The sequence below is a fragment of the Urocitellus parryii genome, chromosome 14 (assembly GCF_045843805.1).
Source record: "Urocitellus parryii isolate mUroPar1 chromosome 14, mUroPar1.hap1, whole genome shotgun sequence".
Taxonomy (NCBI): Eukaryota; Metazoa; Chordata; class Mammalia; order Rodentia; family Sciuridae; genus Urocitellus; species Urocitellus parryii.
In genome coordinates, this window is record NC_135544.1 from 58,508,633 (window position 1) to 58,526,574 (window position 17,942).

Here is a 17,942-nt window from a genome sequence, read left to right on the forward strand (position 1 = left end):
AGCTGGGGTGAGTAAAAATCTTCACCAACAGGTAAGGCCTGGCACTGATGAGTCAGTATATGTTGTGATCAATCAGAAGGGACGGGGACTGATCCAGGGTGAGAGTGGGACAGCCTGGGAGGAGGACCTTCCAGGGTCCAGGATTATGAAACCAGACTTCAGTCCAGCTGCCCGGGCCTCCTGCCTCTCACGGTCACCTCTCCTCTCTTCCCTGTCTTCTCATGCACCCAAGGCTGTGCTCTCTCTGTCCTGATGCCCAGCCTCTGTGCTTATTTTCCCGTCCTGTTTCAGCCCCTAATTTAATTTTTTTCCTCTTTTTCTTCCTCCTGATCCTCACAGCTCCGTGCTATTTTCTCTCAACTTTAGCTCTGCATCGAGTAGTGTGTCTGTATAGCCTGAGAATTATGTCTAGGTTGATGGCGCTAGAAGCAGAAGCTCCAAGCTTGCTTTTCTCTGTTTTCCTTTTTTAAATGGGATGGAGTGCTGGTTCCTGCCCCAGGGCAGTCTTCACTACAACCCCATAAATTTTACAGTCCAAAGTATCACTTTTACGGACAAAAAAACCTTGAGGTTCAAAGAAGTGAAGGAAACTGCTCAACAGCACACAGAACACAAGTGGCAAAGACAAGACTTGAGTTCGGGCATCTTCCCACCGAACTCGAACCACCGAGGTAAGGCACAAAGGCTCTGCAAAATGCTAAGAAGTCTTGCTTCTGCAACTGAGGTCAGAAAGGAGGAGTGACAGGCACAAGTCGCAGCACACAGAGCCGTCTTGAGTTTCATCCTAAAACCCTTTGGAACCTGTGACCTCATTTCCCAAGGACTGCATGGTGACCACTGTGACCAACCAGAAGCTAAGATGCAGAGTCCCCAAGAAGACTTGTTGAGCAAAGGCAGCCCTGAACAGATGAGCAGGGAAGTTGAGAGACTTAAGTTCTGCAGCAAAGCCTTCCTTGAGCTCCCAGAGTCGAGTAAATCTGTGTTGCATGTGCTTCTCATGCTCTGTGTTTTCCTTTGATAGAGGCTCTCTCGCCCAGGACTTAAGTTCCTAGAACAGAGATTGATTCCATCTTCCCTGCTTTATCCAAAGCCCCCGACACAGTGACTGGCACACCAAAGGGCTCACAAACACAATTTCAAATGAAGCTATGAATGGTTTTGTATTGTGCTTTCTGCTAGGGGTTCTATGCTGCACCTTGACTCATTTGGGCATTGCTCAAGAGAACAGATCAGGAACCCATCCCCAGATATTCTGAATTGAGTAAGACTTGAGACCAGGGCTTAGGACTTGGGAACTCCATTGCCCCAATGGATCCCTTCGACTGGCCTGTGAGAAAGATGGAGTGAGAAATTAGTCTCCCAGCTTGACAGGTTAGGAAACTGAGTTGAGAGGGGGACAGAGATACAGATGGAGAGAGATCAGGTCTTTTCTGGCCGGCTTACATCACTGAGCCACTAGTGGCAAAACTTTCTGGTTCCTGGCTCCCCTCTCTACAATATTGGATTCCAGGTGCTTCTTGCCAATGGCACAATGGTGTACGTGTGTGAATCTGGGTGTATAGATGAGTGCTTTGGAGAGGGTTGTAAAGTGGGAGGAGGAAGGAGGGACAAGAAGAGTGATGGGTGGGATACGACCAATCTCATAATTATCCTGCAAAATCAACCTTACAGCCCTGCTCTGTGACTCAAGGTGCCATTTCATCATCAATCTGCCAACAGTTTATAGGGACAGCTCCCTGGACAGTCACAAGGTTCTGATGTCTTCCCTGTACACCAGAGGGCTGGAATTCCCGAGTGTCTTCTGTGCTCCTCTGACCTGAACCTCACCCAGATCACAGGGGCCTCTTTGGGCTCGCAGAAGCCCTGCCTGGGTCCCCTCAGGGAGGGATTCCTGCCATTCCTGGGATCAGAGAGGATGTCCAGCCCCTGCCCCTCATTCCTCCCCACCCCTTGGTGGTGCTCCTTTGCCCTCCCTCGTGACTGGGCCTCCTCCCTGTTCTGGCTCCAAGGCCAATGTCATCACTTTGCTGTTTACTGCCTTTGCAGGAATCTGGGATGACTTAAATCAAGCGAGGCTGACACCAGCCTTCAGCAGACACTTCCTCCCCCAGCATAGCTTGGTCTTAACCTTGCTTTCTCAGTGAGAGCCCCTCCTATTGGCTGTCCCTAGCAAGTGGGAATCAGTAATGACCGCTTTCCGGTACGGTGAGGAGTGGCCCCTGGGAAGGGAAGTGACGGCTGCCAGCCCAGAACTCACTAGACAGGGAGCTCAGGAGTGTTTGGCCATCTTCCCCGTGCTGACATCTAGCTCCATAACTCACAGCTCTCCCTAGTCCCTAAGGATGGCGTCCCCTCTTCCTAATCCCTGGATTTCCTTTCTCCAGGACGGAGCCCCAGGCTCAGGGACTCCTGAGACACCCATGTCCGGAACATGGCCGCAACCGCCACTCTGGCCTCGTTTACTTTAATGAGAACAAAATCCAAAGCATGCGTGAGACAGTCACGGGCCCAGCCTTCGCCAGCACAGGCTCGTGGAAGTCACATTATACGGAGATTGTTCTGCCCGGAGAACAGATGCACACACAAACACGAAGAACGAGAAAAGCCTGGCAGAAGACGGAGGTGTGATTGATTAGAGGATGATCAGCCAGGGCGGACCAAGCAGGGTGGACAGAGGTGGGAGAAGACCCTCCTCCCATTCCCATGCTCTTCCCCTGCAGCCTTCTGGGCCATCGTAGGGTTGGGGGCACCAGCTTTCAGAAGTGTCTTCGGAATTAGCAAGCCACAGGCAGGGGAGTGGGAAGGGAACTCACGTCACAGAGTCACTTCTACTGTGTTACAGAGGCTAAGGTTAAGTGACCCGCCAGCCAGTCAGTGGTTCCCAGATGTCCAGGATCTGGAGCAAGATCCAGATATGTGTAAAGTGTCTGCAGAGACCTGCTCGGGGAGGTCCCAGCAACTTGTCACCTCTTTCATTCGGGAAAGCTCCCTCCTCTCCTGACACCGCAGCGGGCATTCAGCAGAGGGCCTGATGGATGACCTTCAAGGGCCTGTGTCCTGAGTTAATTCTTACCCTCTGCTGCTTTAATCATGAGCTTATTTTTATGAAAAAGAAGATTAATAACTTCAAATCTGGTTTAAATCTGGTTTATTATTAGATCTCTCTGTGGCTAGGGAGTTTATGCCCCGAGTTTGTAAAGGCTTCAGGCAGCGGAGACAAAATTAGCACACAGAGGCCTGAGGCTTGAGCTGCCCAGAAGGAACTGGTGGGGGAGAGCAGGGACAGTAAGATGCGGCCCTGCTTCCCCCCCACTTCACAGCCTGAGAATAAGGGCTATGACGTTGTTCCCTTAAAATTAAAAGGGCTCTGGGCTGTGTGGGTGGGAGGGGTTATTCTCCCTGCTGCAGCTAACTGTCTTCAGATGCTGCCTGCACTTCCATGGCCAGCTGCAATAAGGCTGTGGTCCTCATTTGTGTCTTGCAGAAACACCCTTGAAATTAAACCTGCCACCAGCTGGAAGCTGAGGAGTGCCTTGCATAACACCTCCAGGTGGCTGGGGAAGCACGTGTGAGGACAGGCCTCGGAGTCCTCTAGGTTTCTAGAAGGCAGAAATGGCTTCTGTGGCAGGTGCACAGTTTTTCTCTTTTCCTTCCTCTTATTCTGTTGACTTCAAGATCAAGGACAAGAGGAGATGGACTTAGAAGAGGACACTGCAGAAGAAAATCGGTTTCTTTCTTTTTCTTTTTTTAATTGTTTATTTATTTATTAGGTGGTGCTGAGGATCAAACCCAGGGCCTCATGCGTGCGAGGCAAGTGCTCTACAACTGAGCTACAACCCCAGCCCCCGGAAAAGCTGTTTCTTGATGTGGGGGACCCATCAGGGCTGCTCTGGGAACCATAAAAAAGCAAACACCTAAACGCCCTCCCAGAGCACAGCTTTGAGATGACCTTGCTCATTGACTCAGTAGCTGCCTCCCTTGTCCGAGGCCTCAAGGACCCAGACTGTGACAAAGGAAGGTCCCAGTCCCTGTCATAAAGAAGCCAACCTCATGGATTATCTAGTGAAGGCACAGCCAGCCTCCACGCTTCCCGTGGCCATTGTGCCCAAATCACAGGCAGCAGGCCGGGGGGAACATCAGACTGCCCTTGAAGGCCAGGGATGCACGAGCAGACCGATGCAGTGGGGGACCACAGGAGCTCTGGAGGGCCTCTGTCCCGGTGGTGCATTTGCGGTAATCTCCTACCCAAACCTGGGAAGGACGGCCCCAGAGGAGGGAGGCCTTGTGTTTGAGCCTTTCTTCCCACAGAGCCACGTAGAAGGTTGGCTTGGAGGTGCCCGTCTTGGCACACCTCTGGGGGCTGATCTTGCCTCACCACCTCTGGGATGGAAACCCCGGACCTGCTCACCAATGGCTCACTGTGGCTGCTCAAGCTGGCTTTCTTCTGGCTGGCCAAAAAAGGCGCAGTGGATCCACTCTTCCGCCTTTCTGCAACTGCATTCTTCCATCTGAGCCGGCGAGGGTGGGTGGTGGTTCGAGGAATTGAATAAAAGGCCTTTCTTTGGGCACTTCCACGGCCCTATTTTGATGATTATCTTCAGCAGAGTTCAGAGTGGGTTTTCAAAACAGCCAACTGGGTCAGGAAAAATAAGGCTTTCAGAGTCTTCTGGAGAGCCCATGCTATCTTTAAAGTTGCAGCACAGCTGTAGTTTAAGGCTGGAGAAGGCTGCAATTAAGGCTGCAGAGTGGTTTTCATTAGTACCCTTCGCCACCGCCTCCTTCCAGGTTTCCTTTGCGGGTGATCTGTGTTCCCATGGGAATCCTCAGCCCCTCTCAGCTTCAAACAAGCTGGGCCTCTCCTTCATTTTCCAGTGCTCAGCGCCTGGTCCTCCTCGGCCTCCGTGGTCCTGCCATCTCTTTCCTCCCGCTCACCTCCCTGTTGGTCCCCACCCTTAAGCTCCTCTGTTCCTGAACTCACATCTGCTACCCTGGGGCAGGTGGCTCCTCTTCCAGTCCCTGTCACCTGCGTCTGAATGCTTCCTCTGCTGCCTTCCACTGTGGTTTTGGCCATCACAGAGCTTGGGGGTAAGTCCCCCCTTTATCCGACACCCTCCTCATCCACGATGACTGCTCTCCCTCTCTTGCCCTTGGTTTTTCTCACTGGGACGCTGCTGCAATTTGGGTTGCACAATTTTTCATCAGATGGAATTTATCTCCTCTGCAGGCATTTCATATCCTGGTCTCCATGACAACCCCAAATGCCCACCCCCATTTCTAAGTAACCCCTCCAGTGAAAAGCCCAGTTCTCTTCTGGAGAAGAGAACTGGGCTTTTCACTCATTCAGGAGTCACTCCATGACATCCACACTGGTCCCCAGGGTGGGGACAGCCCCTTCTCCACTTCCTGGAACCACAAATTCAGTGAGATGAGAGGCTGGAAGTCCCCAATTCGCCTGCTCCCTGTCATCCCCTTTGGTACTTAAAATCCCATATGCTATTTTTCACCATTTGAGGTCCACACTGTGTGTCCTGTGGCACTCAGTGTCCCCTTTCTGAGCTTCCTGTTCCTTGGGTCTAAGGCAGTGGGAGTACCCTCCATTTTCCTGAGCAGCTGTGAAAATTCAGTAAGATGCTGAATGAAGAGCAGCTGGCACACAGTGAATGCTTGATCAAGGATTATACAGAGCACAGTGGTGCACACCTCTAATCCCAGAAGTTTGGGGAGGCTGAGGCAGGAGGATTACAAGTTCAAAATCAGCCTCAGCAACCTAGGGAGACCCTAAGCAACTTACCAAGACCCTGTCTCAAAATAAAAAAGGGCCAGGGATGTGGCTCAGTGTTAAGCACCCCTGGCTTCAATTCCTCAGACCAAAAAAAAAAAAAGGATTGTGTGGCTTTTATTAGGGTTGTTTTTCTATCCTACTGAACTGTCATTATGGTCATATGCCAATCCCCATCACTCAGGACAAATTCCAGCTTCAAAGAAATGCATTTTTCAAAACATATCCTATGGAAGAGTAATTCCAAAATATTCTTTGTGATAAAGGGGTTCTTTGGCCAAGGAAGTTGGAAAAATGCTGTGCACTGTATCACCATCAGAGAGTCACATGAGCATAGCAAATGTTTTGAAAAGTTCTGCCAAAAAAAAAAAAAAGCCTATTTAAATCTATCTCAGTCCAATATTTCTCAGACTTATTTAACCACAGCACTTCCTGCCCATCTTAAAAATATATATTTATATATGTGTGTGTATATTTTATATATATAATGTTATATGTTGTATATTATACATATTATATATAATATACATGCACATTATATATAATATATGTGCATATTATACACAATATTCATACATATTATATATGGGCACATAGATGTATGTATGTATAGAACATGCACACACACATATATACCTGTTAATTCTATGGGACTGTTATTCAGAGATATGCCTCCTTTGGAGAACACCATTCTAGAAAATGGCATCACTGGACTGGATGATTTCTTCATCCTGTTTCCTGCCATCAACTTGCTTGGAGGCAACATTTATGTTGGAACTCGAGCCTCCGTGACCTGGAACCCCTATGCTGGCCGCAGCTCAGCCTTCCAACTCCTCTGTTCCTTCTCCTCTCTGTCCACGTCATTCTCCAAAGATGGGCTCACCTCCTTCAGTTCCAAAAAGATGAAGACCATTAGGTCCCAACCCTTTACCTTTCCCCAGCTGCCTCCAGATGCCTACCTCCCACACCCAGCATAGGGAGGGAAAGACACCTCTCTGGTTTGGGTCTCAGTAGCTCAAATAGCTGCCCTCTGGCTCAGCAACCCTCTTTAGGAGCTTTTCTTAAGAGAGTAATTAGAAGAGGAGGAAAAGGCAAGAAGTGTGTGGAGAAGATCCATACTTGCTGTGATAAACCCGAGGAATGTGAACGGCCCCAGTGCTTCTCCGCAGGCAGTTAGAGCTGCACTACAGAGCGTTATTCAATGATCTACAGATGAATCTATGTTTATTGCCTGGAAAAGATATTTATGTGCTTTTTTTTTGGATTTTTTGGTACTGGGTAATTGAACCCAGAAGTGCTTTACCACTGAGCTACATCCCTGCCCTTTCTACGTTTTATTTTGAGACAGGGTCTCACTAAGTTGAGGAGGCTGGCCTTGAACTTGAGATCTTCCTGGCCTCAACCCCAGAGTTGATGGAATTACAGGTGTGCCCCACTGCACCTGGCATCTTACTGATTTTTAAAAAACATATTTTGATAGTAGGAAAGGAAAAGGGGGGGTTGGACATGTTAAGCACTGGCTTTGCCACTAAGCTACACCTCTGGCCCTTTCTGTTTATGTTATCTATTTATTTTTGGTACTGGGGATTGAACTCAGGGGCACTCGACCATTGAGCCACATCTCCAGCCCTATTTTGTATTTTATTTAGAGACAGGGTCTCACTGAATTGCTTAGTGCCTCATTGTGGCTAAGGTTGGCTTTGAACTTGCAATCATAGCTTCCGTCCGAGCCACTGGGATTACAGGCATGCTCCACTGTGCCCGGCTAATTTTTAAAGTTCATATGACAGAATAAGATGGATGGCATTATCCTTCCTATGTATATGGGGGGAGTCCACGTGTAAATGCACATGGAAAGATCCCTTTTCTGAATTTTTTGATTTTTTTTTTTTTTACCATACAGAGATTACATGTGGTCAGGAATGCAAACCTCTTGTTTTCTGTACCATTTCTCCCTTCCTTGTGTCCCCACATGGAGAACCTTTCCTCTTCCCTCCTCCCACGCCCCAGCTCTCTCCCCTTCTCTTCTGTCCCTCTGCTTTCAAAGGGGCACAGGCCATCCCCACCTTAAAAGTCCCTTTCTGCCTGGCCTGCTTTCTATTCTGCCCACTCCTTCTTTGTTCCTGAAACCTCTTCCCTCAGACCCTAGGTCTCCTTCCCGCCCCCTCCCCCTTGGCAGCTGCCTTTCTGCGGAGCAGCTAACTGGACCCAGCTAACTCTGCTGCTCCCCTGGTGGACATTTCCTCCTCTCACTTTCCATGGCATTGCCGTCCTACTTCTCTGCCTGTGTCCCTGACCACTCCTCTTGGCTCTGTCACAGGTACATTTTCTTCCTCCCCCTCTCTAACAGTGCAGATTTGCCAGCATGGGCTAAAGTCTTGAGACGATGTCTCTAGGGATGAGCCAACAGACCTCTCCTGACACACCCTTCCAGGGCTTTCCACCACCCACAGGATGCAATTACAAGCCTTGAGTTGGCACTCGAGGCCACTCTGACCTATGGCTCTCAGCTTCTCTTGGCAAACCTCAACTCCAGGCAGATCTCTCTACTGGCCACCACTAGACACACCTCCCTGGGGACCTAATGTCCAACTCTGGCCCACACAACTTCCTGCCTCTCCTGCCTGACCTGGTCCAAGGCTCCCTCACCCTTGGACTGAAGCCTTTTGGAAATGCTCACTTGCTCTCTGGGGCCTCCTGTTGAATCCACTGTCCGTGTCGCTCATTTGTTCTTTTGCACCATCTGCCTTGATTATTCAGCTCTAGTAGATGTGTGCATCCTGTCTCTGCCCACATCCCTGCCTCCCTTCCAGCTGGCCTGCCTCCTCCCCAAACGCAATTGCTTGGTACCTATTGGCTGACTAAGAAGTGTGAGGTGGCATCCAGAATAACCAGGGGCTTAGCTGGGCGTCAGGTGGGGCAGGGGTGTCTCATCTGAATGGTGAGGAATGTGTCTGCAGGTCTCCAGATGGAGAGGTTGAGGACACGGCTGGAAATGTGGGTCGTGAGCTAGAGAAGTACGTGTGGTGCCATCAGCCTATCCCCAGTGTCCAACGGATGAGACCGGAGAGACTGCAGGGAAGGAGCTCAGCAAGAGCCTGGGAGTCTGTCTGCTGCCAGGGACACTGAGAAGCAGAGCAAGGAAGAAAGCCAGGAAGAGAACCGACAGCACGCTCCTCGGAGCCCTCTTACAACCCTTAGCATGGAAAGTCTTGTTTGAATGAAGTGTCTTAGTGAAGGGTAAATGCCTTCAGAGAAAGGACAATGTCTGGACTCTTTGTACCTTTCCTGGCCGTTAGACATCTGTAGATTTGCAAACCCTGGGGTCAGGCAGTTGATCTATAATCCCTAAACAGAGCATGTATCTTTATTGAAACCCATGTTAGGACCTGAGGGCACCATGGTATGATTTTTGCTGCTAAGGACCTCAGCCCAGTGGGGGGCTCAGATGTTACACTGAACAAATGTCACGATCACCCCAATTACCAGGGCAAAGGCAGAGATACCATGCTGACGAAACTCACACTGACACTGCCCTGTGAGGTCACCGAGTCTCCTTGGATGAGGGGGACTAAGGCCCAAGAAGTCCAGGGACTTTGTCGCAGTGATAAAGCTGGTCTGTAACAGGACTGGGCTGACCTCAGGGCTTCAGTCCTCCCAACATAAACACACACAAACACACACACCCCCTACAGGTGGTGCACATATGAGTGGCACAGGCTGTCACGCCGGCCTGGCTGCCAATTCTAACACCTTCCCAGAACAGCTGCCTGACATGGAAACTGCCAAGCTATCTCCCAACGCCTGTGTTTTTTCCTCTTTCACAAATTAGCTCTGGGATGTGAGTCTTCTGTTATTAAAGTTACCCAACTAAATGGCAGGGTGACCATTTTTGTGGGGGAATGTTTGAGAGTTTGCAGCTGATCTCTAATATCTGAAATTTAAGGATTCTGCCCGCCCTGAATCAGGCTGCTTGGTGGTTTTCTTCAACTTTGCCACATCAGATCCTTGCCTTCTGACCCAGGTCCCTCCTGGTGACCAGAGGTCCAGGAATGAGGACCTGGGAGGCAGATTTCTCCCAGGACCTAGGGCTGCTGTTTTTGCAACCCCCCTTTCTCCCTTTTATGTAGTACCACTCTCTGCTTCTGTGGGGAGGGCCCATTCCTCTCAAGTTTGGAGCAGCAGGGGGTGGCTCCGCCCTGGGCGAGGCAGGCAGGAGGCTGAGCACAAGATCTCCTAGGCCCAGCCCGCAGCAGGCCCGCTTCCCATCATCCTCCACTGAGTTGCTTCTAATTCCCCCAATGCTGCTGGAGCCCAGAGCTCCTGGGCCTGGGGACCACCCAAGAGGAGAAAGGGGCCCAGAGGGGGAACATGACAGGACTTGGGAAGACAGTCTGTGGCCTACTCTCTAATCAAGCGTCTTCACGGCAAACCCGACTGCTTCCTGGAGGTCTGGGAGAGCTTTCCCATCCAGACCCTGTCATGGCGGGTGCAAAATGGTCCCACAAGTGGCTGTTAATGGCTCAGAAAAGCAGTGGGAAGCTCCGAGGTGAGCTTGTCGCCAAGGGGCTGGTGGCAGCTGGGTATCCCTCAGGGTTATGTGTGAGAGGGGCCAGGTGCCAGCTTACATTAAAAGATGTGGCTGCCTGGGAGGCCTGGCTGGCTGGATGTCAGGCAAGAGGGGCCCGCGGGAGGGACAGCCCGGCTGGCAGAGTGGGCCTTGGCGCTCAGCCCCCGGTGGGCTGTGCTGCTCCACAGGCGTGTTTTCTTGTTTGAGTAAGTCCCTGCCACGCCCCTTTCCCCCTGAAACACCACATCACCATGTTTGTTTTGAGCAAGGGACCATGTCTTTGCCAACAGATGTAACTGGCAGATTGGCGGGAGCCCTGGAGCAGCCTGTGGAGCCAGCCTCCCCCAGGGAGAGGCTCTCTGGAAGGGGCCACTGCCCAGCTGAGGGGCACTTTGCTTTTTCCACTTGGGTGAGAAAAATCCTGGTTCTTCACACTCCACAGACCCCAAAGGCCAAATATTTGCTGTGTGCCTTGAGTTTCCATCTCAGGTAGAGGCTGCGAGGGAGGGAGGGGAGCTGGAAGCCCACCCTGGCCTTCCCAAGCAGCAGTGTACCGTGGGGCCCTGGGATGCCACAGATCACCAAGGATGGCCAAAGAGCTGTCTTAAAGGCCTCAGTGGCACCTGCGGAGGCTGCCAGTTCAGAGCAGGGCAAGGAGGCCAGAGGGCAGGGCTGGGGCCTCATTCTGGGAGTCACAGCCTCCCTGTCAGCAGAAAGGAGGCCCCAGGCATCTGGTGACACATGGCAGCAGCCACCCCCAGGAACCTCTTCCTGGATATTCATCCACACCAGCTCTTTTCTCCTCCATTCCACAGGCTTGGGGCTGGCCTGTCCTTCCCGCACTCTGTTTTCTCTTACAGTGTTTGTCTGGAATGTTGGTGCAGCCCAAACCGCTCTGAGAATGGGCAGTATCTTACCACCCTCCAAGGTTCAGGGCAGCCTGTGACCTATAGGATGTGGTGAGATGTGGCTAAGAGCTTCCTGGACCCTTCTGCTAACGCCTGTCCCAGGGCCTGCTCCCGGGGGAAGGGAGAGCTCCAGAGATGTGGCCACAAGGAGCTCAGTGGGTGAGGCTCCCCTCTGCCTGCCAAAGGAACTCCCCGGGGTTGATTACAACTGGCTTGGCTCATCTCAGACAGTCCAAGACATGGTGTGGCCATGAGGAAGCACAGGCAGAGGTGCCAGAGGCCAGATGGAAGGGAACAGCAGAGAAGCAGGGGTGTGCTCAGGACTGGAAGCCAGGAGCCCTGGGTTCTGGTCCCCTGACTAGCTGGCAGGTTTAAGCAAGTCTCTTCTCCACAGGGCCAGCCACAGACTTTGGGAGGACCAGAGCAAATAAAAGTGAGAAGTTGCTTGTTAGAAAATCATGATGAATTTCAAGGCAGCATGAGCGGAGCAACAAGCCAAGTGCACAGCCCCGTGCGACTGCGGAGGTTACACGTCCATGAAGCCAGCTCTACCTGTTGAGGCCTTAGTTTCCTCCACCCTACAATGTAGAGGCTGCATCAGTCAGAGCCTTGTCTGTGGACCGCTTTCTTCAAATGAACCCTCAGACTTTTGCATCAAAGAGACAAATAGCTGCTCTGTTTGCAACAGACTTGTGAGGTCTGGGCCTCCCTCCACACCCCCATATCTTCCTTCACAACACCGGAAAGTAGAGTTTAGAGCCCTGGGGTCTCTTGTGTCCTTGTGGGTGAGATGGCGAGCTTCTCACTGCTAGAACCCAAGCATCGAAGGGCTCCTATTGAAAGGCACTGGAGGGGGTCTTAAACCCCTGAAAAATTCTGCCCTACAGCCTGTCTCCAAAGACTGCTTCTTTCCCAGCCTCCAAATGAGTTTGAAGATCAGCATGCTCTTCCCAGGGCCTCGGAAAAGCCCAGAAAGGCCTCTGGATTACACCTCTGGTTCTTATTTCTATCCCACACTGGCCACAAGGACTGCCCCGAGGATGGCCCCTACCTGGACTCAGTTCTGGCCCGTGGGACTTCCCTAGCTTCTTTGCACCAGGTCAGAGGGCAGTTCAGGCCAGACAGTGTTGAAGGCTGGAACAGGGCCCAGCTGAAGGCTGTGTCCCTCTTGGGGTGGGGATCCTCGGCCTGGCAGCGGGCAGAAGGGTAGGTGGCGGCTGCAGGAGCCTCTGGGTGGGTACTCAGGATGGGAAGCTTCGTGCTAGAAGTTGGGCTGGTGACAGCCTTCTACGTTGACTGGCTAAAGGGATCGGAAACTTCTCTGGACTTTAAATTTGTTTTTGAGGAATAGGATAGGGCTTCAGAGGGAGGAGGGGGGTGCGTGATCCCTCTTAAAACTTGACCCTGCTCTTCAGGATTGGGTGCTGCCCCCCGACCCCACCCCACCCCACCCGGCACTACCTGTCCTGGGGTAACCAGAAAGGGAGGAGACCACCCTGCTCTCAGCCCTGCCTGCAGGAAAGGCGCCCCGCTTTGTTCTGGCCTGGGTCTGGACTCCGGTGGTCGGCGGGGTCTCTCCGCTTACCTTTCATGGTCCCGTGTGCGGGGGCCTCGCGAGGGCCCCGTGGCAGGCGCTCGAGCTGCGGTGGACCGAGCGGGAAGCGGCGGGTCCTCCCGGGCAGCGATCGCCGCCCCTACGCGCAGCGTGGCCCTGCGGAGGCGGCGGGCCGAGGGGAGGGTCCCGCGGGGTCGCAGCCTGGGGACGCCCCGCCGGGCGCCTAGCGCCGCGCCCCGCCGCCGCGCTGCCCGCCGGAGCCGGCGAGGTCTGCCGCCGCCCCTCGCCCCGCCGCCTCCTCCGGCCGCGCTCGCATCCCTCCCTCCCTCCGCCTCCCGCTCGTCACTTCTTGGGCCCCGGCCCAGATCAACTTCCTTGGTATTTTCAAAACGGCCGCGGCCGGGGCTCTTTGTGCCGTCGCGGCTGCACAGGGGCGCACAGGGAGGGCTGCCTGTCGCAGCTGATTTCACCACTGGGACCGCCTGGTGGCTGAAGCGGGGACCCTGGGTTTCTTAGCGCTGCACGTTTTTCTGACCCATCTTCGGGGTGGAGGGGCCGGGAGAAGGAAGGCTTCCTGGGATCCAGCCCCAGCCCCTGCTGTTCCGGTTTGCCCCGCACTGTTTGGAGCCCCTCAGTCCCCCCGCAGGCCGTCTGTGGAGGTCGCCCTCGTTCTGCCACTGCAGACCTGAGTGACTTTGGACATCCACTTCTTCTCCAGGCCTCGGTTTTCCTCCAGAGAGACCTGGACCAGGAGCGCTTCCAAATTCTGGGACTTCTTTTGCGGTGGGGCCTCTGGTGTAAGCAATGACTTTTGAGAGGTGACTTCAAACAAGGAACTGTGACCCGTGTCATAAACACTCCTCGTGTGTCATTTTTCATTAATTGAGCAAACATTTATTGAGCACCTACCAGGTCCCAGGCTGTGCCCTAAGCTCTGGGGAATGTGCAGGGACATGTCACACAAAGGTCTGTCAACAATTAGAAAAGCCACAAAACAGAGGTGAACTGATCATTGTGATAGGAAAGGACAGGGACAAATGGGACCACAGAGTGGCATGACCCAGCCTGTTCTCTTGATTGCTACAGTCAGGCCCTGCCCTGCACTCCTGGGCCTCTGCACCAAAGGCATTAAGACTGGAGTATATCAGTGAGGCCAAGCGTGGGAGAGAATTTTCTCCTTGAGCTGAGGAAGCCACCTCTGTTTACAAACTCCAACAGATCCAGAAAAAAACATGATCACTTGTCTCCAATTGTTCCACCTTGCAGGGGCTAATTTATAGTATGCAAAGAGCATCTTTCCATTATATTAGCAGAACTTCACAGTGACCTCAAGGGACAGAGACCAGGGATCCAGCTCCCTGTTTTACAAATGAGGAGATTAAGGGTCAGAAAGGACATTACCTCCCTGGGAATACTCATGAGGTACTCCTGGGACCTTGTATCAGAATTCCCAATCTGAGTCTCCTGGGGTTGTGGCACAGATCAAGGATCAAACTTTCAGTTTGCAGTCAAAGGAAACTACTTCGTCTGATACCCCAACATGAACTTGCTTAACCCTTGTAATGGTTAAACTGAATTGCCAATTTGATTGGATTAAGAGATGCTCATGATTAAGAGGTTTCTAGGTGTGTCAGTGAAGGTGTCTAGGTGATTGGCATGAGGGATAGCGAACTGAAGTGGAGACCCTCCCTAAGAGTGGGCAGCACATCCAATAGGATGGTGGCTTAGATGGAATAAAAGTTGGGAGAACAGGGAAACAGCAGCAGATGCAAGCTTGATTTTTCTTGAAGGTTTCTTGATTGCTGCTGTGATCCACTGAGGATGTCAGATTCTCACTTCTTCAATCTTCCAAAGCCAGTGATTTTCCAGGGAGTTTCCAGAAGCCTTTGGTCTCAGACTAGGGTGGCACTGTTGATCCCTCTTGTTCTGGGGCTTCAGCCTCTAGAACTGTGCAGCTACTGGTTCTTCCAGCTCCCCAGCCTGCAGACAGGTGGACTATCCAGCTTCTGTTTGCATAAGCCAACCTGATAAATTCCCTTTTTATAATCATAGTTCGTGTTGATTCTGTTCCTCAAGGAGAACCCTGACTAATACAGCCCTCACAACAGCCTATGAGATAGGCACATATTTTTTTCATCTATCAGAGGAGGACATGGTATGGAGGCTTTATCATGCGCTTAGCTTTCACTTGCTAGTAAGTGGAGATCTGGGGATTTGAACCCAGGCAGGCTAAATCCAGCTCCTGTGTGCTCAGGGACAGAAGGTCACACTGCCTTTCAAAAGGTGCTCCCAAAATATTGTGGACAGAAAGAACAAAACATGACCTTTGATTTTACCCTCGATTCTTGGAGTTTGTGGTGAAAGGGCCTCACCCTGGTGTGAAGGTACCACTCACCTCTGCCCTTTGGGCCTTGAGAATGGGGTTGTTGTATCCTGGGGTGTTGCCATGATGGGATCGTGCAGATGCAACATCAAAGAAATGAAGACAGCTGGACCCTGACAGCAGACTAGCCCGGGGTGAGCAGAGTGGGACCCAGGCCTGAAGAGGTAGAGGATGAACTCCAGCTCCAGAGGGACTCCAGAGAGAGGGGCCCAGCTTTGCAGTGAGACCAAAAAGAGCCCATGAGGAGTTGGTAGAAGCAACGGGTCAAAGAACCTGAGTGGTTCAGAGCAAAGAAGGCAGAAAGAGGAGTGTGTGATAGGAACAGAGGACGTCAGAGAATGAGAAGGGAAGAGACAGGATTTCCTGAAGGGCACTACAGCCTTTGGGTGACCAATTTTGACTGATGTTTCAGGCACATTTTACCAACAGCTAGACCATGGACCTGGTTCAGGGCCATCAAGGTAGGGTGAAAACTTCCAAAGGGGTCCTCTGCCCTTTGGCCCTTTCCTTTGACTTTCAACATCTGTCCTAGTAACAGCTCACTAGAGAAACAGAACCAATAGGATGTATACAGTGCCCCCCATCCTCAGGGGATATGGTCTAGGACCCCCAGGGGATACCTAAAACTGCAGATCTTACCAAACCCTATGCACACTTTTTTTTCACCTATGATGAAGTTTCATAAACAAATTAAACACAGTAAGATATTCACAAAAAAAGAATAATAAAATAGAACAACTACAACAACATACTATTAAAAATTTATGTGAATATGGTCTCTCACAGTATCTTTCTAGGTAGGTAGCAGATACAGCTTGTATATACTGGACCAGGAGGGATTTGTGCTCTAAGATGGACAAAGCAAGATGCAGTGAGATTTCATCATGTTACTCAGAATGGCATACAATTAAAATGTGTGAATTATTCATTTCAAGAACTTTGCACAGACCACTGTCAACTGGGGGGTAAATGAAACCATGGAAAACAAGACTATGGATAAATAGGGACTATGTGTGTATGTGGCATGTGTGTGTGCTGTGTATATGTGACTCTTCTCGTGGATGTACAGGGCCATGTCTCTCGGTATCTGGGTCTAGGTCTAGGTCTATATGGAGAGATTACAGAGGTAGCATAGAGATAGAAAGTTTAAGGAATCAGCTCATGTAATCATGGGGACTAGAAAATAGAAAATCTGGAAGGCAGGCCATCAGGCTAGAGACCCAGAGAGGAACTTATGTTGCTGCTGGAGTCCAAAGGTCATGCAGAGGTAGAATTCCCTCTTCCTAAGGGGACCACAGTCATTTTTTTCATAAGACGTTCAGCTAATGGATAAGACCCATCATGTCCTGGAGGTTAATCTGCTTTACGCAAAGTCTGTTGATTTAAATGTTACTATCATCTAAAAAACTTCTTCACAAAAACATCTAGGATAGTGTTTGATAGATATCTCGGAAACTGGGTCCAGCCCAATTGACACATAACATTAGCCATTACAAACTCCACCAACAGATCCATCTTGAATCTCTTTCTTCAGTTATCCTATTCCAAACACTTCTAGGTTTCCTTCTGAACTTTTTGACTTTTCTATGTCTTTTTGGCTCTGGATCAATCAATATATCTATGGTTTTTACTTTATTTAAAAAAAACAGTATGTCAGTTGCATACCATATCATAACACTACAAAACAGTATTTCTTTTAATATAAAAGCAACAGTTTTCCCAGTTTGGGGATGAAAAGGGTGGCAGGGTGGGAAATGGGGGAGAATGTGGGGTACACTGGTATTCATTGTACTATTTATTTTAAAATCATATAAAATTTATTTAATCAATACCCAAATAGTAAAAGACAGGAAATAATTAAAACCAGGGCTGAAATTAATGAAATTGAAATAAACAACAGAAAAATTTTAAAAATCAACAAAAAAGTTGTTTCTTTTAAAAAACAAATAAATTGATGATTTATTTAAAAATAAAAATAATAGTTTAAATTACTTGCAGATATATGCTATACTCCTAAACAGGAAAATAAAATAGGAAAAAAAATCTGAGTTTTCCCTGAAACCAATATGTTAATTTAATGCAATTATAATTACAGCATCATTTTTTTTCAATTGGGCAAAATCAATCTTAAATTCATACTGAAGAATTAAAGTCTGAGAATCACCAAAAAAATTTAAAAAGGAAGAATAATGGTGATTAACTTCTCAATATTAACTACTATTTTAAAACTATGTAATTAAAACTATATATTACACATGAATAAAGAAGCAAATAAGAGGAATAGACCAGAAGGTCCTAATATGGATCCAAGTTTATTTGACAAATATCATATATAAAAAAATGGCATTTCCACTTGGTGTGAATAGGGTGGTTTATTTGATAATCATGCTGACATGACTGGTTAGACATCTGGAAGAAAATGGTTAATCACTGCCTTATCCCTGTCTTACACATGCATCTATGTACACATTCACATGCACACAAATTTCATTTTGATTAAATATCTAAATAAAAAATTAATGCACTGGAAAGCTAGAAGAAAAATAACTATCTTCTAGTTAGAGGAAGACATTTAATTTTTTTTCCTTACTTTTGCTTTAACACTGAGCTACACCCCAGTCCTCTTTATTTTTTATTTTGAGACAGGGTCTCATTAAGTCATTAAAGGGTCTCACTTGGTTGCCCAGGCTGGCCTTGAACTTGGGATCCTCCTGCCTCCGCCTCCCAAGTTGCTGGGATGACAGTCA

General features: G+C 49.9%; 1 protein-coding gene across 1 annotated transcript in view; it reads right to left on the reverse strand.

Moving 5' to 3' along the window:
* The window catches only part of Scara3 (scavenger receptor class A member 3), a 33,788-nt gene extending 20,753 nt beyond the window's left edge, over positions 1-13,035 (reverse strand). The window contains exon 1 of the mRNA XM_026398912.2: positions 12,843-13,035. Coding sequence (XP_026254697.1) covers positions 12,843-12,849 — 7 coding nt within the window. The 5' untranslated portion in view covers positions 12,850-13,035. The remainder of the gene's footprint in view (positions 1-12,842) is intronic.
* Positions 13,036-17,942: the final 4,907 nt, after the last annotated feature.